Below are 23,512 nucleotides of genomic sequence, written 5' to 3'. Positions count from 1 at the left end.
AATCCCAGCTCAGCCACTGACACACTGTGACTCTGAGCAAGTCACTTAACCTCCTTGTGCTCTGTCTTTTGGGTGAGACGTTGTTGTAAGTGGCTCTGCAGCTGATGCATAGTTCACACACCCTAGTCTTGTATCTTGTAAAGTGCTTTGTGATGGTGGTCCACTATGAAAGGTGCTATATAAAAATAAAGGTTATTATTATTATTATTATTATTATTATTATTATTATTATTTAAACTTACCAGTAGTCAAAAGCAATAGTCTTTATATTATTGTTTTTGATGTACTACTTAAAAACTCCTGTGTATGTTGATGTAGCCAAATCTGCATTGTTTGGTGGCCTTTCCATGACCTTTGCGTGAATTCTTGGGGTTTTTTCCGCAACTCACCCATGAAATGTACAAAAAAACGTGCCAGAATCATATCCTTAATCAGAACCTTCACGATTCATTGATCCGTACTTGTGGAATTTGGATGGCTGATCCATAGATGCCTCTGCGCTACTTTTCTAGTGATTCGTTTTAATGCAAGTTCTTATTTTACTGCATGTACAGTATTGGGATTATTATTATTACCACTGTTGCATACCATAGGAGAAGATATTCACTGACCGTTCATTTGCTGTTATTAACCAATTAAAAGGAGAAGGAAGGGACATACAAATCAATTAATAAACACAATTTTAATGAAATGTAAAGCTTGCAACATGTTGTGCATTGTCAAACTTGCTACTTGAAGTCTGCACTCCAAAATAATATACATAATCTCAAACCATTCCAACATTTAAAGACATTGAAAAATACTTTTTCCAGTGTCTTCAATTACTAGTTGGTACGCTTGTCCGTGAACTTTAGTTTCTTTTAGTATTTCTACTTTATGCATTGCAACCTGAGCAGCTTGCCCATTTCCCAACACACTCACAAATGAGTAAATGGCTTGCTAGGTATGACATTTGTGTTTCAGATACATTACTACTTTGCCCTGCATGCGGAACACATAAAAGTCTCTCTTTCTACAGTTGTAATCACGCCATACAATGTGTTCTGTATTACCACTGTTGACTGATAATGATCAACAACAACCAACTCTGGCTAGATTAAAAGAAAAAATACTCAACCTTTGAGAAAAAGGATTTGGGTGAGCAGAAAATAACTTTATGCTGAGATGTAATTCTGTTTTAAATCACATTGCAATAACAAAATGCATCCACCAGATGCTGCAATCTGTTGATATATAGTGCTGTATCATTATAAACTTATTTTTTTATTTATTTTTTCCCACTCTGCAGGTTACTTATTTGGGGAAGGTCACCTTAACAGGGACGCAGTTTTTAACAGGCTGCACTGAATCAGCGGTCATCGGCTTGTGGGAGCAGCATACCCTAGCACAGGAAGACACTACTCCAGCCAATGCCATTCTGGAGATACGGCCCTTTCAGGTTCGGTTACACCACCTGGATGGCCGGAGAGAAGCAACAGTCCACATGGACACCTACCAAGTGGCGCGCATCGCCTACTGCACCGCGGACCACAACGTCAGCCCCACCATCTTTGCCTGGATTTACCGGGAGATAAACGACGACTTGACTTTCCAGATGGACTGCCACGCGGTGGAGTGCGAGAGCAAGTTGGAGGCCAAGAAACTGGCGCACGCCATGATGGAAGCCTTTAAGAAGACCTTTAACAGCATGAAGAGCGATGGGAGAATCCACAAAAGCAGCTCGTCGGATGAATTTCCTGAGGAATCTGCAACCGACGATGACTGAGCACGCCCATTAACGAACCAGCTGCAGCAGGAACACTGAGAATTTGAAATGGACAAGAAGGGATTCAAATGGGGAGGTGGGAAGTTGAGGGTGGAGATGAAGGGGGGGGGGAATGAGTGAGGGGGGGGAAACAAAACGCTGTGGCTTTCTTGGATGACCGCCTTTCCAAATCAAAAGGGTGATTCACTACCTAAAGATATGCATTATTAAAGTAATTACATTCCTGTTTCAAAGCTGCTGTGCTGTAAATGTGCGAATAAGCTTTTTCTCCTACAGCTTGACAGTGCTCAGGCTCTTGCCTTGACTCTAATGTGCACCAATTTGGCTAATGAAATCCATCAAGCTATTGTGAAGAGTCTGCGGACCCAGCCTCAGACTTTGTCGTACAACGAAGCTGACATTCAGCAGCCAGACAGCTGTGAAGACACGTGGGAGGAGGTTACAGAGAAAGTAGCCTCCTTCTTAGGCTGACCTTTCCCTTCTGAAGAAATAAGGAAAACATTACCGATACAGTATATAAAAAAATGTCAAAATTACAGTTAAATGTTTGCCATTTAATGTGGCGTGAATTCAACGTTTTTTGTAATTTTCTTTATAATGTCATGATACAAAAACAATGTTTCTATAAAAATAAAGCTTCTGTAACGAGGGTCAGTTACTGTAATATCATACAGTTTTACACTGCTGTGGACTGGCACAACCAGATAGACTGTTTGGGTTTTGCGGTTTAGAATTATTTAAAAGTGACTGAAGCACTGGTCACAAGAAGAAAAATTATCTAAGGAACCAGAGCAGACACATCCAGTACATTAGATACACTGTAGGAAACGTGTGTTATATTTTAGAAAAATCTAAACCGATTGTGTCAAGTAAAAATAATTAGAACGCCATTCTTATTTTACTTCACTTTTATCTACTTTGCCACCACACTATAAAGTCACTTCCTTTTCAGGTATTCAGACCTTACTCAGATCGAGTACCAGGCTGTGGGTGCGAGTCTTAGGTAGTATCATAATACCTGCTGTACAGGAAGTTAATTTATAGTGTGTTGGCAGGATACATTGGCCTTAGTCACAGTTAAAATTGAGGTACTTTAACAAAATGTGAAGAGGCTTGCAGTAACAGGAGAATGTTTTAAGGTAAGACCAGTGTGCACACATAACGGTCCACTATCATGCAACTATTCATCATTTTTGTATAAAAAACACGAGCGTATTGGAGTGTACTCAAATGCACCTGAATAGTCTACACAAGGCTAGAAGTCATCAGGTGCACCATCTGTGACAGAGAGATGGACATATGGACAGACAGACAGACACAGTCAGTGCATACACGTTTACATTCTGAATGAGAACCCTAAAAAATGGGGTTTAAAATTTTGATTATTTGAATCCCTAAAGTTTCAAAAACAATTATAAATGTCAGTATTTTTTTTTTTTTTTTTTTTTGGACGCTACTTTGCTTAAGAATGGAAGCTTAGTATACCGTGACCAGCTATTTTATAAGGGTTCATTTTTATGAGCAGTGTCTATTGAAAAGTTTTACTTTTTTCATTGAAGGGAATATGATTGTAAAATATTTTCATTTCATGGTGTGAGGTTCTTGGAGCATTTACTTGTGTCAATATGTTACAATTAAAAACAATACAGCTATACAGATAGAAGTTATATACAGGAATCTTAAGGGAATCGTATTTAAACTTTATGAAAGGTGTTACCAGTGCATATTCTTGAGTGTGGTCAAGGCCATCTGTTATTTGACTTAAAGATTCAATTAACACTAAAGTTTTGACAGAGAATGTTATAACCTCATTTGGGATATGGATTATGGGAAGGGGGCTAATTAGGTTAGTGTAGTTTTTGCTGTGTAGTCGTTCCTGCACCAGTGCTATCACGGAGTCAGAGATTTGATACATCAGGGGAAATAAGATCACGGTCACAAAAGTTTCTTAAATATTCTGTGACGCATTTAAAGAGAAGATAAATGCATCTTTGGGGTCCGAACCCCTAAAAAGATTGTGACCCAATGCAGTATGAAAGGAATAATATAATGGAAAAATCTTATATTTCTGCAGAAAAAAAAAAGAACTATATAAGCTTCTGTAAATAAAATGTATCTTTTTTTAATATTACATCATAAGTGTTTATAGTTATTATTTTAAAAGTACAGAAATATGTTTATTCACCGACTGTGAAATATATAGAAAGTCATATCGTGCTGGAATATCAGATTGTGCAAAGCCATACATTAGATTAAATGTTTAAAGAAGGACATTTATAGAAGCATAAGGATAATTGTTTTTTTTTTTTTTTTGTGTTTTTTTTTTTTTTTTTTTGTCTGAGAAATGCTTGGATTTGCTTTAAATGTTGTTGTTGTTTTTTTTTCTATACATTATTTGCAAAGTTAAAAAAATATATAAAACATTTACCAAGAGTGATTCTGACTTTCTTTCTAAAGTTTGCCGATTTATGAGTATAAAATAAACCAGCGTCATCATTCTACAGGATCTACTGCTACAAATACTGTAGGAGGTTACATAAAAGTTACTAGTGTTGTTTCTTTATAGAAAAAAAGTATATTAATATCCACAAATTATGTTGTGCTGTATAACAAGCTACTATTCATAAAGCATATAAGATAACCCTCTTGGTAAAGGGTTTCATGAAACTACCTACCATGTGAAATGAAAAGTAGTAGTAGTAATAATAATAATAATAAATAATAATAATAATAATAATAACAACAACATTTGTTGTGGGGCATACAAAACAGTTCTAATGTGCAACTAAAGACAACTGGTAAATGTTTGTATGACTCGCTGGTAATGCAGTGCAACCGTTACAGCTTAACTGCATTGACAGCAACCAGATGAAAACACTTTCTACCCTAAAGCAAGAATAAGACCACAATACTACTGGGAGTCCGAAAAAATGTTTTAGAAATGGCCGACACATCTTTTGAAAATAAAGATCAAAGTCAGTGTTTGTTTTATTTGAAAATTTTAGCCATGCATATTTTCTTTGTGTGTATATATCAATCCATCACGTAACTGGTGAATGCAAAAGCTCAAAGCATTGCTTGTGGTCTAGCCTATGGAAAACACATTCCTTGACAAATAACTTTTAAATTTATTTAAAAAATGAAGACAAATTGTTGTGTGCAAGTAATGTACTTACAGCATTGAAAGATCACAGAACAGCAACTGAATCACAGAAAACACATGGCAGTGGTCTACTACCCTTTCATGGGTTTGAAATCAGTCAATTCGGCACAATTCGTCTCACTGGACCAGTACTGAATGGCACAGGGTTTCCAGGTTTATTTTGAGATGCGTTCACAGAGCTATGGAGGGAAGCTAGCATGCTGACTGGTGGTATTGTGTCTGACTGTAGCTTGTGCGTTTAGCATGTTTAATTTAATGGCCTCTAAAGGGGAAAAAGGTAATACAACTAAATATTGTAGCAACAGAACTCAGAACAATGATAAAAATAGCAACGGAAACATTAATTGGTATTTTAGTTTTTACATTTTCTGAAAAGTGAGTAAAATTCATGTGTGATTAAGCATAAGCCTGCAAAGCAAGCCTGTTGGCAGCAGCATAACTACAACAAGGAAACCAGCAAACCAACTGGAAAGGTGGTCATTTTATCATGCATGCCTTCACTCAGTGCAGTGTCTTCACTCATTTTTTCATTGTTTGTGTAAAGCAATCTTTGCTCTGCAAAGGCACACTGTATGCATCACCAAAGCTGGCACCAGGCAGACCCACACACTACCCAGAGCAGAAAACTGACTGAACTTTCATGCAGTGAGATCAGATCTACTTGGTGATAATGTATTAGTACCCCCCCTCCTCTCCCTCCTCTAAACACAATGTCCCTCAGTGCAGGGGGTCACGGCTGACAAGCAAGGTCTAGTTGCTTTCGTAGGCTCTGGAAACACGGTCTAAATATATGCCTGGTGAGAAGCAGCAATACAAAAATGGGAGCAAACCTTTCCTTCCAGTTCAATGATTATACTTTGAATGAATTGAAATTTGAACTAAAGGTGCCAGCTGGACTGCCGTTGATCTCAATAGGTGTCCACAACCTTTGGTCCTACAGAGAATTAAAAATATAAAGCAGAAATCAAATGCTGTGTTGACTTTTATAGCATATGCTTTATTCTGCTCTTGGTTATCTCTTCCTTCTCCAATCACAAGCTGCAAGCCTGACCCCATAACTACCCATATAAGGTAGTTAGAACCAACTACAGAAGATTATTGGGTTAGCACAGATATGTGAGCTAGCAAACAGACGTCACACCTTTACAGATGGCAATGATGAAAGTGTGAGTAAAAAGGAAATGCCCCATGGAATCAGCTTGTATAATTTGATCACTGGAAACAGTAGTAGTACTCTAGAAGAAACCTCTTCTAGTCTTATAGTTTTGCAATGATGCCAGTGTCTTAAAACAGTAGTTGAAGAATCACTGGGTGGGGTAGACGGTTTATGATGGAATTAACTATTGGTATCCTTGCTATCTTCACAATTGATAAGCACAATAGTTTTCAGATCTGTATCTGTGGTAATGATATCCGTTTTAATGAATGTATTTATTTTTATAGTGTAGCCTTCCTGTATTCAGAGTAAATTAGAACTGTACTGTATAAAGAGAGACTAAAGACACTAAATCAATACAATGTGATCTCAAGGACAATGTAGTACTGTATTGATTGTAATTACTAGTATGTTCTCTTCTAAGGCTCAGAATGGCATGTGCACCAGAAGGAAGAAAAAAGGAAAGAAAAAAAAACCCTAACCTAATGCATTTTCCAGGGTATAAGAAGTTGCTAAGTAACTGTGGCTTCTATAATTTGCTCTGTCAAGAAACAAGAAATGAAGCATAAAAAACTGACAAACATTTTTGTAGCTCTTTATTGGGCAAGATACTTCCTGGAACTATAATATAAAGCTAGAATTTCAATGTTCAAATGATCCAAAAATTACCTTTTTTTTTTTTTTTTTAAAAAGGGTAAACATAAAACAAATCAAAACAGCTTGTAAAGCCAAATAGGTTAATGACACATGATTTATAATACCAATACCTAATATTTCGACAGAAATCTTAACATAAATATATATATATATATATATATATATATATATATATATATATATATATATATAGTACTGTGCAAAAGTTTTAGGCAGGTGTGAAAAAAATGCTTTAAAGTAAGAATGCTTTCAAAAATAGACATGTTAGCAGATTATATTTATCAATTAACTAAATGCAAAGTGAGTGAATAGAAGAAAAATATTTGGTGTGACCACCCTTTGCCTTCAAAATAGCATCAATTCTTCTAGGTACACTTGCACAAAGTCAGAGATTTTGTAGGCATATAGTCAGGTTTATGATTAAACAATTATACCAGACAGGTGCTAATGATCATCAATTCAATATGTTGAAACACAATCATTAACCGAAACAGAAACAGCTGTGTAGGAGGAATAAAACTGGGTGAGGAACAGCCAAACTCAGCTAACAAGGTGAGGTTGCTGAAGACAGTTTAGTGTCAAAAGTCATACACCATGGCAAGACTGAGCACAGCAACAAGACACAAGTTAGTTATACCGCATATCAGCAAGGTCTCTCCCAGGCAGAAATTTCAAGGCAGACAGGGGTTTCCAGATGTGCTGTCCAAGCTCTTTTGAAGAAGCATAAAGAAATGGGCAACGTTGAGGACCCTAGACGCAATGGTCGGCAGAGGAAACTTACTGCAGCAGATGAAAGACACATCATGCTTACTTCCCTTCGCAATTGGAAGATGTCCAGCAGTGCCATCAGCTCTGAATTTGCAGAAAACAGTGGGACCCTGGTATACCCATCTACTGTCTGGAGAAGTCTGGTCAGAAGTGGCCTTCATGGAAGACTTACGGCCAAAAAGCCATACCTCCGACGTGGAAACAAGGCCAAGCGACTCAACTATGCACGAAAACACAAGAACTGGGGTGCAGAAAAATGGCAGCAGGTGCTCTGGACTGATGAGTCAAAATTTGAAATATTTGGCTGTAGCATAAGGCATTTTGTTCACCGAAGGGCTGGAGAACGGTACAGAACGGTACAGGAATTTCTTCTGTTCACTCACTTTGCATTTTGTTAATTGATAAATATAAACTATTAACATGTCTATTTTTGAAAGCATTCTTACTTTACAGCATTTTTTCACACCTGCCTAAAACTTTTGCACAGTACTGTGTGTGTGTGTGTGTATATATATATATATATATATATATATATATATATATATATATATATATATATATATATATATATATATATATATATACCAAGTTTATATTATTCTTTAAAAGAATTTTTGTATTATTTTAATGTAAGTTATTAAATAAAAATATATTTTGTAAAAACAAACAAACATTCAGCTGGAACCTTTTAGGAACTCGAGTACAGGACTGGCCGGAAACAACTCCTATGTGATTTATGTGGTACAAAACGCAGGAAATGCCTTAAATATCATTCAAGAAAAAACAAAAGATACAAGGAGCATTATGAAAAGGAATGCATGACTGATCCAAAAAAATCTCTAACGCATGAATAGCTTTGACACATGGGACAGCACTTGGCATAGTGACTAGTTTTTACTGACTTGGTTAGTTTCTTGTGGAAATTCAGAATTCCTGTTTTTGCCAATGTTTTCAGTGCCATTCAAAAGTCCCTAAGACTCAGGTGAAGCCATTTAAACGTGCCACCACACTACAAATCCGACTGATCTATAGCAGGTATTAAGACCCCACCTCAATAGACATAGACACTATGTGGTGTCCTAAACTGTGAGGTTACCAGTCACTACAATATAATCAATGGCATATTTCAAATCTATATATAGTGAATATGCCTCACTAATTTTACAATTCAATACCAATGGGTGATTTTAATGTCTCTGGTGATTTCAGTGGTGTTAATGGACAGTAATATTGTTGGGATTAAATTCACACTACAAATGCTGGACATATTCCATCCAAAACTAAAATAAATAAATAAATAAATAAACACATTAAAATGGTGCAACATTAAAAAAATATTAAAATAAATATACGCAATGACAAACATTTCTTCTCAAAAACATCCATAGTTACTCACCACAGTTGCTGCTGACATCTGAGCTGCAGTAAGTGGGTGGATAAATACATGCAAGCATGGAAAGCTACCAACACTTAACAAAACACCTCACACAATCAGGACATTAAAAAAATGAATTGCCTTATCTAGCTGCATTTATTTCTTAAAAGCACAAAATCAAGAGTAATTAAAACCTTAAAACTAAAATTTTAAAAAATCATTTCATTTTGAAGTAGAATGGACATAAAATAGCTGCAAGACAAATAGCATTTCTTTTGAACAATGATTTGTTTACAACAAGTGAATCATTTGAAGGTAACCCTAAAGCCCCCAGTGCCATAAAACCCCAATTTTAATGTTACTTAAATCAGAATAAGCAATGTTTGGCACGTTTTCTTCAAAATGTCACATGCTGCTGTTAATTCACATGACCCTTAACTGGAGTATTTCTTCGACAGGCTTGTTAGAATTCTTGGAGGGTTTGGCAAATGACTTCATCGGTGTAATAAAATGATAAAATCAGTAGGTCATAACATAATATATTGTACACATGCTATAATATAGAGTAATATAGGAACCCTGTCAATGTTAATAGGACAGCTCCTCTCATTCATAACATTTAGTTTATTTTTCCTCATAATCCTGTTCAACTCACTCAACCAATACAAATTTTCTAATATATATAATTCCTCTATTTTGTAATTTGTAGGATCATTGGTATTAAAAACAGATCTTAAATTATGAATAACTCTTAGATCGAGTTCTTAATAATTAAATTTCATGGGCTTGGAACTATCAAAATGAAGCACTAAAATTTTAATGTAGCTGTTTCAACCAATGCAAGAACTCTAGTGTGGTCCTTGCAACTTGATTTGATTTTATCTGTGATGGTTGATCAGGTATTGGGCCTGCACCAAGATTTGGGTAACAATTTAAAATAATGGCTGCAAATTCATAATGAATTCTGGTGGAAAACCACAGGAATAACACCTGAATATCTTACATAATTCTTATGAGTTCTGAAGCAATTCATTTAGAATACTGCCCTGTTAATTCATCATGATGCAAAACGTTTTTGTTCCTCTTTCCCCTCTATCCATTCCCAATGAATTCACAGTTTATTCTTCACTAATTCATATATGTATGTAAATTCACACCTTTTGCATACAATCAAGATCATGTGTTTCAAAGGAACATTAAATAAATACAGGTAATTAAACGCACAGGAATGAACATGGCTGAAAGAAATTACTTGCATCGGATATTCAGTTGGAATTAATTACGAGTTTGCAGCCATTATTTTAAAGTGTTACCAAGATTTGTTTCTACTTGGCTTTTAACAGTTTTACATGTTGGTTATTCAGGCATCCAGATGCAGACCTTTATTTCTTAACCAATGTGCCACCTACATGCTTTCTGAACACCAAGTATAAAATAAACATTTCTAAACTGCAACACATAATTATCCTGTTTGTGGTATTTTAATATGCAATGAAGTATTGCGTATAACATACCATTCAGAAAATATAAAACATGTTAATGGTTGGAATAACAGCAGTCTGAACATCTGGGAATCAAAACAAGATGAACTATAAAAACAATAAATGTTTGTATTTTAGCAAGGTACTGTATTGGACAATTGACAGTAGTAATGGTCAATCAGCAAGTTTTCTTTTTCTGTCTTACATGGTTAAAATAAATGTAGAGCAAGTTATGTGAGATTTGTAAAAAAAAAAAAAAAAAATAATAATAATAAATTAAATTGATTTTGATGAACATAAATAGCACAGGAGGTAAAAGCAGAGGATAATAGTGCCTCTGCATTTTGTTGATGCTTTATGAAAAATGTCATTGGGTAGCGGTAATCTGATCCTAAAACCTAAAATAACAGTAGGTGTTTTCCAGATAATATCCTTTCAGATAACTGCAAGTCTGAAGATGGGTACACATTTACGTTTTTGGAAACTGAACCGTCTCTTTGAAGAGTAGCGCATTGCTTCAGTGTCAGGGGAGTCAGTTAAATCTGTTTGAATGTGTACTGCTCCCAACTTGCTGTTTTTCAACTTGTCAACACTTTGGTTGTGCCACACTTTTAGTGTAACTAGTTGCAGTGCAATGGTGCTTAGATGCAGACCCATCCTTAACATTTCTGTCAAACTTATTTGATATGGTCAAACCACACCCCACTCCCATTTGTTTAAAGATCGATATTTTAAAACATTTTTAAATGTACTATACTGTTTCAGACCTCTTGGTTAGTATTGAGCAAGAATGCAGAAACTGTAGGAGAGGATCTAAATGCAATGTAATAAGATCACACAAAAGGATCCCAGTTTCCTTCCACATGCCCATGAAGAAATATTGCTGTTGAAGGTTTACACAGAGCATTCCATTACCCATTAGGAACAGGTCAAAAAAAAACAAAACAAAAAAACACACACTTCCAAGATCAATGCTAAGGTATCACATGAACAGAGTGTTAACACAGACCAGTGCGAGTGCTATAAAATTACAAATGAACATACTATTACACACACACACACACACACACAACGTATCAACACTGCTAAAAATTCACCACATACAAGTTATTTTTCCTGGCATGGTTTTATATCATTAAAATCTACACATTACTCTGAAAACCAACTCCGTGTTATGAATATGAAACCTGACAAATGAAAGGGGTTAGTTTAAGCCAAGATTTTTTCTTCTTTTCCAAAAAAATTTTTTTTTTTTATTATTTTTTATTGTTGCAGCTGCTGCATGAAATCCATAATGTTCTCAATGCCTGGCCATGGCACAAACTGTTGATTCAGACTCAACAGCCTAACCTACAGCAGGATCATAAGCTTATTTGTTTTGGGGAATATTCTTTGGCTTTTGTTATTTGAACCCAGACACCTCCATATCCTAAGTGGAGGAACTTAGCAATAACGGCAAACAAACTTCTTTCACTAAACAAATGGAATCTCTGGTTACCAGCTTTATATGAAGAAATGTTCACTCTGTTGGCAAGTTGTGCCAAGAATTAATTAATTCACGTATTTACTTACTGTTCTTACTGTATAGTGTTTTTACAGCCCATACCATTCCACTAAATTATATTTATAAATTATATAAGCAATTTATACTAAAATTGAATTACTGCTTCTTATAAGCCATCGGAAGCTATACAATTTTTTGTAGAACAGCTGTACAAAATGTGTTTGCAATCACACACCAAAAAAACCCCCCAAAAACAGCACAACTGTTGGAACCGTTCAAAAATAAATATTGTATTTAATTTCCTAGATACTTGCTGTTTATTAAGAAGGAATGCATTTAGAAAAAAAATATACATTTTACCGTCTCAAACCGAGATTCCAGCTGGAATAGATCAATCGTCTCACACAATAAATATACGCAACACATGGAAAATGCATATCTGACCATGAAGACCACATTTACACTACAAAACGATGTGACATCATCATACGTACCTGACTTTCAAACAGTTTGGCAATCAGAACAACGTTTCATTGCCATAGGGATTTGCTAAAGATTAGCATGTAACGAATGGTTCACATGAATCGGAAAGGGATTTGCTGCACTTGTAGTCATTACATGACACCTAATGGCTGATCTTCACCAATACACATCAGTGCAGTTCTTCCTGCATCATCTTAAATACAAGGTTGCCAGAGTGTACTGTAGTACATTGGGTATTACAGCAAGCGTGACATCACAGGCAAATCGTGTTCTGTGAACTCCAGCTAGTGAATTATTCTACTGGAAAGATGGATTTCCATTTTAAAACAAACAAAAAAAAAACAAATAGGCTGTAAAACAAGCATACAAACTTGACCTGGTGTGCAGTAACATTCCTAGAAAGAAAATATATCATACAGTACTACTAGTAGAAGAAATAGAAGCCCTTTGAGCTTTAAAAGAGACTATTCATGTGTGTTACTTAAAGCCTGCTTAAGTGTGTCCCTCAGATCTCTCAATATACGTCAGTGCCACTTAGCCTTGAAAACAGCTGCAGCCCATGAGCACTTCTGCTCAGAATACATGAGTACTCGTGTGTGGAACGTCTTTTCGAACCGGTGAGAACACTCTTACTGCAGGAGAGTTCGGTCAAGTTACCAATTAAAGAAAAAAAAATAAAAAAGTCAGTTGGCTCTTAAGTCTATTTTTAATGTATGATTTACTGTTGGTTTTACACAGACAGTATTAAATCAGTAAATGTTTTCATGAATTACAGACTACACTCAAATCAGATGGTTATTAAAACCGATGTTACCTTGATATTACAGAACAGGGATGAAGTTGGCAGTTTTGCATACAAATACTAAATGCAATGCATGCTAGAATAAAAAGTAATCCAAAACCACATCAACACTGACTGAATTATTATTACAATTAGTTTTAAGTACAAATTTAAAGACATTACAGGGGTCTAAAAAAAAAAAAGGGGACCTACTTAAGTCCAACCGGACTAGTGGTAAATATTCTTTCAATTTATTCCATTTGATTGATTTTTTTTTTTTTTTTTTTTTTTTTACCCTCAAAAAAAAAAAAAAAAAAAAAAAAAAATTACGTTCATAGTTAATTTAAAAACAGTTAAAATGTTATAACCTTTCCAGGACAGAATTAAAAACACATTCATGTTAAGACTGAATGTCTCAGTTGGAAATGGCAGTGCCCTGGAATGCAGATTTTGCCAAATACAGTTTAAGTTTATGCAGTTCCTTGTGCCTTTTTATGAATAAAAAAATTGCCATCTTAAGTAACGCAGGATAGGAGTTCCCTTTCAATGTCAGTTGTTAAGACTCTACTGAATCTCCTTGCACACTATTGCTGTGTCTTCAATCAAAGCGAAGGGCTCGGGAGGAGGAATTTTAGCCACTTCCAGAAAAGTGCTAGAAAAGAAAACAAACATTTACTGGTAAAAAGCTTTGAACATTACACAAACGTATACATCAATACACAACAGGGGTGAACCGCTCCAAAGTTCACCAACTGTTCACTTCAACGTGAACACACAAAACACATGCAAGAAGTGCAACTTTTGAATGCATAGCAATGATCAAAAACCATTTAAACTTGCCTGTGAGAATATTTGGTGTACACAGCTTTCAGTTTTCCATTCTGCGTCGAGATGATAGAACTCAATTTCTCCATTATGGGCACAAGGTCTTCCTCCTCATATCCAGTGTGATGTACCAGTGTTTGGGTCTACAACAAAAACAGGATTTCTACACTTCAAGCCTGCTCAATTTTGATAGTCAAAAGGCTCTACACTGCTGTTGCCTTGCCTGACCAGCTTGTAGCACGGTCTCTCTCAGGAGCACAAAAATAAAACACACAAAAATGGGGAGGGACAATTTTTACCTGAAGCAGCGAGCCATGGGTAAATATTTCATCAAGCAAGGTTGTACTAGCAAACTTACCCAATCCCCTGAGGAGGCCATCTTCATTGCAAGGAAAAGGCACGCTGCAGCCAGTTTAGAGGACCTTTCCTGAAGAAATTCATACTCTTGCAATGTCATCTCACATATATAGCGGGCCAGAGTCAACGTCAACAGGTTGCTCCTTGCACACTTAAAATTGAAAAAGAAAGATCAAAATAAAAGTTATAGGTTAGCTTTAAACAAAGTTAGCATGTCCTCCCCTGCCAGTAAATAATGACAACTGGAATCATACCTTTGCATAGCGGCGAATAAAGCTATATGGTTCTGGGATATTAATGTCGAAACCAAGCACGGTCAGAATCCTCCTCTCCATCACAAGAATGTGTTTCCGGCTGTACGTCCCACTGCAGACGAACAGGAATTCCTCTACCAAGGGAGTGCAACGTTCCTGAAACATTTCCCTTATTAAAACATCCATCGTCTAGTGAAGGAGGTGGATAAGAAAGCTGCATGCTATCCCAACAGCAGCAAAACAAATGATACCGCCATATCAGATCCCCATAGTACCCTTTGCATTACAGCTCTGAACAGGGACACCTAGTATAATCTGGTAAGTGTTTAAAAATTAATTCATAAGAGTTAACAGGAGTCTCAAGCTTCCAATTATTTCTAGGCACAACCATTCTATATGGGATTACTTGTCAAAATGAGTTCAGTTTAATTTTTTTTTTCAGTTAAGTGATTTTAAGTCCGCAGTGCCACCTGGCTGTCCGATATTGCAATTGTGCTTTCTTTGAGGTCATTAATTGTCATTACCTTATGAATGCTTTTAATTTTTTTCCTTTGAATTCATTGCTATACTCTTCAGACTCAACTCTTCCATGCTGTATTAATAATTAAATTTCAAAAGATAATCCTTGCGCCAATGTAAAAGGTGCCAAATGTAAGGTTTACACCAGAATAAAACAGTACCATTTGTGAAAATACAATGGTTATTGTTACAAGTGGATTAACCACTCTGGCACAGAAATCTGTACATGTCTAGTTAAACAATAAAACATTTTATTTTACCGTCACAAAAGATTCTGCAAACTGCATTTTGGCATAAATACTGAGAATTCTGGCCCTAAGTAGCAAGTCGTATATACAGTCCTTTTTCAGTTTAAAAAGAAGGAAGTTTAATACCACAAACTTTGCAGCAATGAGAAAAGCAGTGGCTGCCACTAGCTGTAGATTCTCAGTTTTACACTGGCATTTCGTGAGGTAGTGATCCATCAGTTTCACTGCAAGGTAGAGTGTTTCGTGACTCAGTTCAAAGTGCTCCTGCAAATACACAAGATACATTGAATTATCCGGTTCTGCTTTTTGAAGATTGGGGCAACAAAGCACACAAACTCCACAAAGTGCACTGACATTTTATAACAAGTTTTAACCCCAATCTTACCAACCAATCTTTTGAACAGTACCTGCACTTCAATCATCCAGTCCACCACAATGGCTCTCTTTCTCTTGCTAAGGTCCAGCTGCTTGTCCATGTAGTCAGCTAGAGGGAAGATGGCCTGAAAGAAAAGGGGCATTTATAATATTTGACCTTTAGCAGTTCAGCCTTAAAACTCGGGCGACGTTCCCATTCATTACTGTTTTTTGGGGGGGGGGGGGGGGGGGGGAATTAACTGCAGGTTTGTAAAATTCTGGACCACAATACAGTACCGTAGAGCTTGCACAAACAAAGATTTCAAAACTTACCTCTCTTTCTCTTATATTGTGAAAGATATCATTAGCATAGACCGGAGTTGCCCAAATATTACTGAAGTCCTCCTTATCAACATCAAAATCCACCTGGAACACATTCTGTTTATATGACCGTATTTCCGGTATAGAATATATTTTATATATATATATATATATATATATATATATATATATATATATATATATATTATATATATATAATATATATAAATTTACATGGTTCGTACAAGCATAGGGTCGTGCACCAACACGTAATTCGTTGTACATTTGTCCATCCTTTGTGATCCATCAAGTTCACATTCCCAACAAAATACATAAATATATCTATATATATTTTTTATTTTACACAGGATGCTTTTAAAAGGAAGAGGGATCCAAGGTGGCTTTATCTGCAATATAAAAGTTGGTGTATGCAATTAACACTTCAGTGCTCTAGCCTACTAATTGATTGTATAGTCAATGAAGAGGGAACTTTAAGTAGAAGGCTTACCAATGTCTAGGACCACAGAGCTATTTCAATTGAATTTACTCCCTGTTGCTCTTGCACCCTCCACCTCTATATATTCTGCCTGAAATTAAAAACCATTATGCCCGGTAACTTCTCTATACAGCAAATAAATAAATAAATAAATAAATTAAAAAATAGGAGCACACATTATCTCCAGCCAGCAAATATTTATTCTAGCTCTTACCAAACTCTTATTTGGTTTGTGAACCACATGCTGTGCAGCATCTTTATTCTTTTCAGTGGTCAACTTCTTCAGTACATTCTGCTTTAAGCATCTACAGAAAGCACAAACAGACAAGCTTTTAATACACTTACCCCTACCAAGTTTCAGGTTACTCAAGGTGTGTTCAGTAGTAAAATGGAAACCAGACAACAGGTGTTAAAACAGTGATGGCTATGTGACTACTCACTGGTACAAGCGACTAAAAACACACACAGAACATGCGGTTTTACCCCAGACCTAACTGGCTCCCAGTGCTTCTTCACAACGTGCCTAACATAACAATTGTCTAGCTTACTTCTCATTAGTTTGGTCCTTGGCACACTTTATTCTCTTGTCTTTTTTGTTTAGAGTCTCTGGCTGGTCTTCAGCTTTTCTCTTTGTAAGAATATTCAGAATTGCCTGGAAAAAAACAAAACAAAAACACGCAAAACCAAACAGTTTATTAACAATTAAATCATTCTTACAGGCAAACCAAGCATACACTCCTCAGCTAGTGTAGTTTCACTTGCAGGCATTAACTCCTGTATACTAGGCCTCTGTAGTTGCTGTGGTGGTAGACTGGATCTTGTTGCCTTTACTTACCAAGTTTCATTGCTCTGAAACTTGTATACAGCAGAACTACAAAATGGCGTACTGGACTAAGGCTATAAACAAAGCTAGGGCAATACATGAGATCTGGACAGCTTGGAGGTAAATAAAAGACATGCTCTCTCACCATTGAATTTGTTTTATTTCCAAAGACTTGTCTTTTCTCTTGTTGAAGTAGATTTGGTTGGTTTGAACAGACAAGGAATTCAGTAACATTGTTCTCCAATGTCTAAAAAACAAGATAGCTATAGACAGATAGAAGGCATGTCTACTTTTTAGAAGCACGTGTTATTAAAGTGAGAGGCTCACATAAACTTGAATAAAGAAAACAAGACTATACTTAACTAGATAGGTTAATTGATGGAACTAGAGAATGGTGTAAGACGCTTAATAATAATACGTCGTTTCAAAAACAGCGCATCCAACCAAGTGTTAGCACTGCAGTACAGCACGCCACACCAATATTGAAGTTAAACATCACAAAAGCTTACACCAAAAAATATAAATAAACAAATACATAAATAAATAAATACACACACGTCACAATAATTTACCTTGCCAAATTCCACGTTTTCGTTTGATTTGCATTTCCTTTTTTTAATTACCCACTGAGGATGCCTCATAGGTTTCTTCCTGTTTTGCACAAAAGCTGACATTCTGCAAGATCACTGTTCACGGTAAATGCTAAAAAAACAACAACACACAAACATATAATTTGATCACTTAATACATTGTAACACTGAACAGAGGTACGTCTAGCGTTTGATTACGGTACAGTTATTTACACTGAATATATATTATAATATATATATTATATATATATATATATAATATATATATATTACGCAGACACAACTGTCTTCTCTTTTATTGTTTGTTTGTTTTATAGTTCTACCTCTCCACTTTCCTACTCAATAAGAAGCGCAATTTACGTGCGTCGATTTAACCCATAGTTTTTGTAAACAGCTGACGTAATTTTCAAATGAATTGAATGAAGCTGAGATTATTATTGACAGCTGCCCTTTCCAGGAAAAATTGAAGCGGCAACGGCCACTTTACGAGGTTGAAAATGAAGTTATGTCAGTTTAGTTCAAGCGAGTTTGTTCTTATTGTTTTATAACATCAATGTGGAAACCTGGCTATTAATATATGTAGGTTTTCTTTGTCGTTTACTTATCAAAAACGTCCATGATTTACAATTATTTCTAGTTTGGTACCCAGACCCAAACAAGTGTTGATATTTAAATAGTTATTGCTGTATAAGGTGATTTCCTTACTGTTATAAAACACGGTTCGTGATTCAAGTGTGAGAAGGTTGGCTTTAGGTAGTTCTAAAGAAGCGTTTCATGTGATTTCCAAACCCTCTCTGTCTCTTGAAAACTCGAAAGGATTTATATTTCACCCAGCTTATAACAAAAAGTAAAAAAATAAATACAAATCTTTACAGATATTGTAATACGCGAACAATCAGATATGCTGCATTGTCATTTTATTTTTATTCTTCAGTATGTTTATCTAGTACGTTTTCAACCTCTCGCTGTAGTTTGCTATCCGTTTTCCAAGTTTCGTGTGATGAATAACTTTTGGGTCTGTACCTCAAATACAATTCAAATACAAATAAAGTTAAAGGAGAAATGTATATATTGTGCACGTTTCTGTCTCCTTGACCATGCAGTATAACATGTCTTCATCTAGACAATGTGGGGAAGAATATATATATATATATATATATATATATATATATATATATATATATATATATATATATATAAATATATATATATATATATAAGGCCAAAAAAAAAATGCTTGGATATATAATGAAAAATGTTGAATTTAAATCAAGGGAAGTAATGCTAGAACTTTACAATGCATTAGTAAGACCTCATCTAGAATATTGTGTTCAGTTCTTGTCACCTCACTAAAAAAATGATATTGCTGCTCCAGAAAGAGTGCAAAGAAGTGCGACCAGAATTATTCCTGGTTTAAGCTGTATGTCATATGCAGACAGGCTAACAGTCCTGAACAAAGACGGCTACGCGGCGACCTGATTCAAGTATTGACAATGTCGACCCAGGGGTCTTTTTCAACCTGAGATCAGATAAAGGGGCATTCAAAACACAATATAGGAGGCACTTTTTTTACACAGAGAATTGTGAGGGTCTGGAACCAACTCCCCAGAAATGTTGTTGAAGCTCCTTCAAGAAGCTGTCTTGATGACATTCTGGGTTCAATAAGTTGCTAACAACCAAACGAGCAAGACCTCTCGTTTGTAACCTTTCTTATGTGCTTACATTCTTCATCTAAAAGTGCAGTCTGTTTAAATCTTAAAGTCATACTCTGGTCTGGAAATCATTATTTTGTAATAATATAGTAGTATAAAGCAAATAAATACTCCTGTCCAGGGCTAAATAGCAATAAAGGAAAATAGAATAGAATATTTTAGCCTGCTTTACTTTAGTTCCACAAGGAGGAGCTACCTACATTTCTAATAGTACTTCCTTAGAAGGTAAGGCTGTACTGAAGAAATGCTTAGGACTTGTGAAGACTTATATACAGTTTTGTACCAAATTCATTTCAATTTCTGCTTTCTTTATATGCAATTAATGCAACTGAAAGTTGAAAATAACCTGCTCTCTAGTAAATCTTCATTGTTTCTTTTGTTTTGGCAAAACTTTTTATTTAGATATAAATCAAATATATTATTATTATTATTATTATTATTACACATTGTTGTTGTTGTTGTGGTTGTAATTGTAGACTTAAATGTTTACTAGGTTAATTGATTGTCCAAAGCCAGTCATCACACCTTTTATAGCTTATGGACAATCACATCCAACTGATCCATCTGCCTAATCATTTTCAGACTGCAATGGCTACAGCACAAGAAGTTCCAGAAAGAAATGTCTGCACATCAGCAGAATGACTGTAGCTCGCCGTCTGCATGAAAATGATTTGCATGCTCGGAGGCCGTTCAGGGGTAACATGTTGACGGCTGAGAGACTAAATCACCGTCTTCCGTGGGCCAGAGAACATCTGAGGTGGCAGCAGACAGAGTGGTGGAGTGAGTTATTCACCGATGAATGGTGTTTTGCCCTTAACAGACCTGTCGGAAGACAACGTGTTGAGACGTCATGGTGAATGTTATTTTGACTGTTGATGTGGGGAGGCATCTCCTTTAACACATGAATGTCTTTGGTGCAGATTGAGGGCAACCTTACTGCTCAATGATACATTGACGAAGTCCTTGAGGCAACAGTTTTTCTATTCTTGCAAGCCAATCCAGAAGTGTCAATTTTCCAGCAGGACAATGCAAGACCACACAGTGCTAGGATTATAATTGCACAACTTCAAGAAAACAATGTTGAGGTCTTGCTGTGGCCAGCTTTTTATCCTGAGTCCAATAAAACATCTGTCGGACCAAATTGCCAGTGCCATCCACAGGAGACAACCATGACCAGCCAAACCTTTGCCAGCTGGCTGCAGCTGCACAGGAAGAGTGGCGGAACATCCCACAGCAGTCTCTCCAGAAACTGATCAGGTCTTTGTGTCAACGCTACCAGGACTGTGCTCAGGGAGGTCATACCCGATACTAACTTTGTAATGTTTTCAATTTGACAGTGTTTCTTTTGTGCATCAAATATATAATATTTGTTACAACAGTGTGCCCCATGGACTGTTCTGCTTGTTAACCAATTCTAAACAGCTGACACCAATGAAAAATATTTTTTCTAACCCCTTGTAAATGCATCCATATGATAGAAAAAAAATGTGCTTGGCCTGCTTGGAGGTATCCCTACTCATTTTTTTAATGCTCCTGCGACAGTACAAGGGATCCATAATTAGTACGTTCTGTCTGTGAGGTATCCATCATTCATTTATGAATGCCCAGTCTACATCAAACTGAAAAACAGGCCACTTTGCCCTCTAAGCACTGCAATGTGACAAAGATAAGCAGTACCTTCTGGTATGCAATTTATTGGTATTTTGCACAATGAAAAATTGAAAACTATGGAAAAGAAAAATAACAGTGAACGACAATGTATAAATGAACAATGTATGAATCAAGAAAGAACAATTTGTGAACAAATTGCGCGTTGATTGATTTTACAGTATTACCACCAATACATTGATGGATTTATTGATAAAAAAATGATTAAAGTCATAGGGGCTGACCTTAAATCGACCACTGCCTAGGAGCAAGGTGACAAGCCCAGCAATGTCATCATTGATCCCTAGAATGAAGTGAAAACACAATGAATGTAAGGGATAAGGTATGAGCCTACGCTTTGTGGCATACTGGAGTCGATAGCAACCAGCGAGTTCAGTGTGTTTCTTGGTTCACCAGGAACCTTGGCAAACTACTACAAGCTACTGTATTACTGTAATATCACATTATGTTGCAAAGTTCTGCTCCTATTCATTCTATGACATGTGTAGTGATTGGTTCCTCCCACCACTCCTGACAACTTTTCATCCTCTTTGGAAATTACAGCACCCAAAGATACCCTTACCATACCAGTAGTTGAAAATAGGACAATACGCTTCAATTTTGTGCCCTTAAATAAATGTACTGCACTCACCAGACTATGTATCCTTGCCTGACTTGCTATATTATATATTATCTTCCAGAAAGCACCTGATTACTTGGTCCTTTTCACAATAACAAGGCTATCTGATATTTTAGTGGTGTTGGACTCATGTAAACCATGAATATATGTATTCATCTGTAGATTGGATCTGGCCAGTCCTTCTGTAGTAATCAAGTCATTGCTGCAAGCAGGAAGCAGCTTTGGACTGATTAATAAGGTCACAGTTAAATATTCCATTAATAAATTAAGTAGCTTACATGTTGAAGTGCAGGTAGAATAATCTAAATGGTATCTCGATATGTTTCTGTCCACTAAAGCCAGTTCTCAGCTTTTTATAAATAAATGCAAAAAAACGACTTGGCAATCAGGAAGCCGGGTAATGTAGGGGATATACTTGAGCTGTGAGCAGGAGATAATTAAAGAATATGCCTTCTAGGCTTCTATAGAAGGAGAGACTGGGATTTTATACAATCCAAATTATCTTAACTGTAAAAGCTCCCGTATCAGCTGAGAATATTAACAATGTATGACCTACATTATACATATCTTATGCATAACACATTGCAGGTGGCAGTATAATAAAAAGTAGCTCACCATGACCTAGATCCACAGAATTTAGAATGTTGTCAAACTGCAGTTCTTAAGAAGCAGCCTTCTATTGCTCAGCCAATATGAACTCCTCTGGTACCTCCTCTTTGCTGGCATGTATAATTAAAAATAAAGCTCACTTCATGTTGGAAATTATGTGACTTATGATAACTACTAACGGCACCAACAGCACCTAGAGTAATTGATGAATTTATGCCAGTGAGAAAAGTGTACTTTGCAAGTGCACATGCTGTGATTCAATGCAGGGATGTTTTCCATTATTAAGTCTGGAAACCAGGTGACCAATCCTGACGTCCTGAGCTAATTAATATTCCCTTTCTTGTACACAGGGAAGCATGCGCATCGTTATTATTAATTAAAATCTGTGCCGAAGGGATAACACTATTATTGGTTTGGAATGTTGTTAAGTTCAAATGAACTGTGTTTTACTTGCCTTGTCTTTTCAGAAATGCTATGTTTTAAGAACCAATTAACTGTTAACAACAATGATTACCTTATGCATAGTAATCTACTTATAAACTAATACCCCCCTCTCCCTCACACACATACACACACACACACACCATATTTGCTTAAATGTAGATTTAAATATGTTACTGCAGTAATCTTTTGAAGAAGTGAACAGTTTTTTTAATTATAATTATTATAACTTAGTAATATAGAATTATATATACATATATATATCATAATATATATATATATTTATATATATATATATGAATATTATATTTATTTTGAAACATGAACAGCACTAACAGTTAATAAACAAACAAAAAAATTATTTATACACACAAAAAGTAATGCGTTGTAGTCTAATATACTTTATATTGCTTTAATGTTATATTTCATTCAAACCAGTTATGTTAAAATGTGACTGAGGAGGAAATGATATTGCAGATATCAATTTCAGTAACATTTTCAGGGATTTTTCGTAAGCTCTTTGATCAAATCCGCTGTGGGAGT

General features: G+C 35.8%; 2 protein-coding genes across 2 annotated transcripts in view; one reads left to right on the top strand and one right to left on the bottom strand.

The window, feature by feature from the left end:
* Nucleotides 1-3,896, top strand: part of LOC121326672 (PTB-containing, cubilin and LRP1-interacting protein-like) — a 37,049-nt gene extending 33,153 nt beyond the window's left edge. The window contains exon 3 of the mRNA XM_041270025.1: nt 1,289-3,896. Within this exon, the coding sequence (XP_041125959.1) occupies nt 1,289-1,765 (477 nt within the window). The 3' untranslated portion in view covers nt 1,766-3,896. The remainder of the gene's footprint in view (nt 1-1,288) is intronic.
* Nucleotides 3,897-13,469: 9,573 nt separating this feature from the next.
* Nucleotides 13,470-17,621, bottom strand: LOC121327212 (G2/mitotic-specific cyclin-B3-like). The gene is made up of 10 exons (XM_041271097.1): nt 17,476-17,621; nt 17,056-17,159; nt 16,722-16,812; nt 16,024-16,116; nt 15,744-15,836; nt 15,463-15,600; nt 14,570-14,725; nt 14,317-14,466; nt 13,974-14,101; nt 13,470-13,785 (listed from the first exon to the last, which is right to left on the bottom strand). Exons 1-10 carry the CDS (start codon nt 17,476-17,478, stop codon nt 13,698-13,700), a joined length of 1,044 nt encoding a protein of 347 aa, XP_041127031.1. The 5' UTR covers nt 17,479-17,621; the 3' UTR covers nt 13,470-13,697.
* Nucleotides 17,622-23,512: the final 5,891 nt, after the last annotated feature.

The sequence above is a fragment of the Polyodon spathula genome, chromosome 14 (assembly GCF_017654505.1).
Source record: "Polyodon spathula isolate WHYD16114869_AA chromosome 14, ASM1765450v1, whole genome shotgun sequence".
Taxonomy (NCBI): domain Eukaryota; kingdom Metazoa; phylum Chordata; class Actinopteri; order Acipenseriformes; family Polyodontidae; genus Polyodon; species Polyodon spathula.
Note: the sequence above shows the minus strand (reverse complement) of the source record. Positions and strands in the feature narration are given on the sequence as shown.

Excerpts from the sequence above, each read along its gene's own strand:
- LOC121327212 (XM_041271097.1), bottom strand. Across the intron at positions 14,726-15,462 it reads TCATTGCTGCAAAGTTTGTG|GAACGTTGCACTCCCTTGGT; the intron begins GTATTAAACTTC and ends GAAATGTTTCAG. Across the intron at positions 13,786-13,973 it reads TACACCAAATATTCTCACAG|CACTTTTCTGGAAGTGGCTA; the intron begins GCAAGTTTAAAT and ends TTTCTTTTCTAG.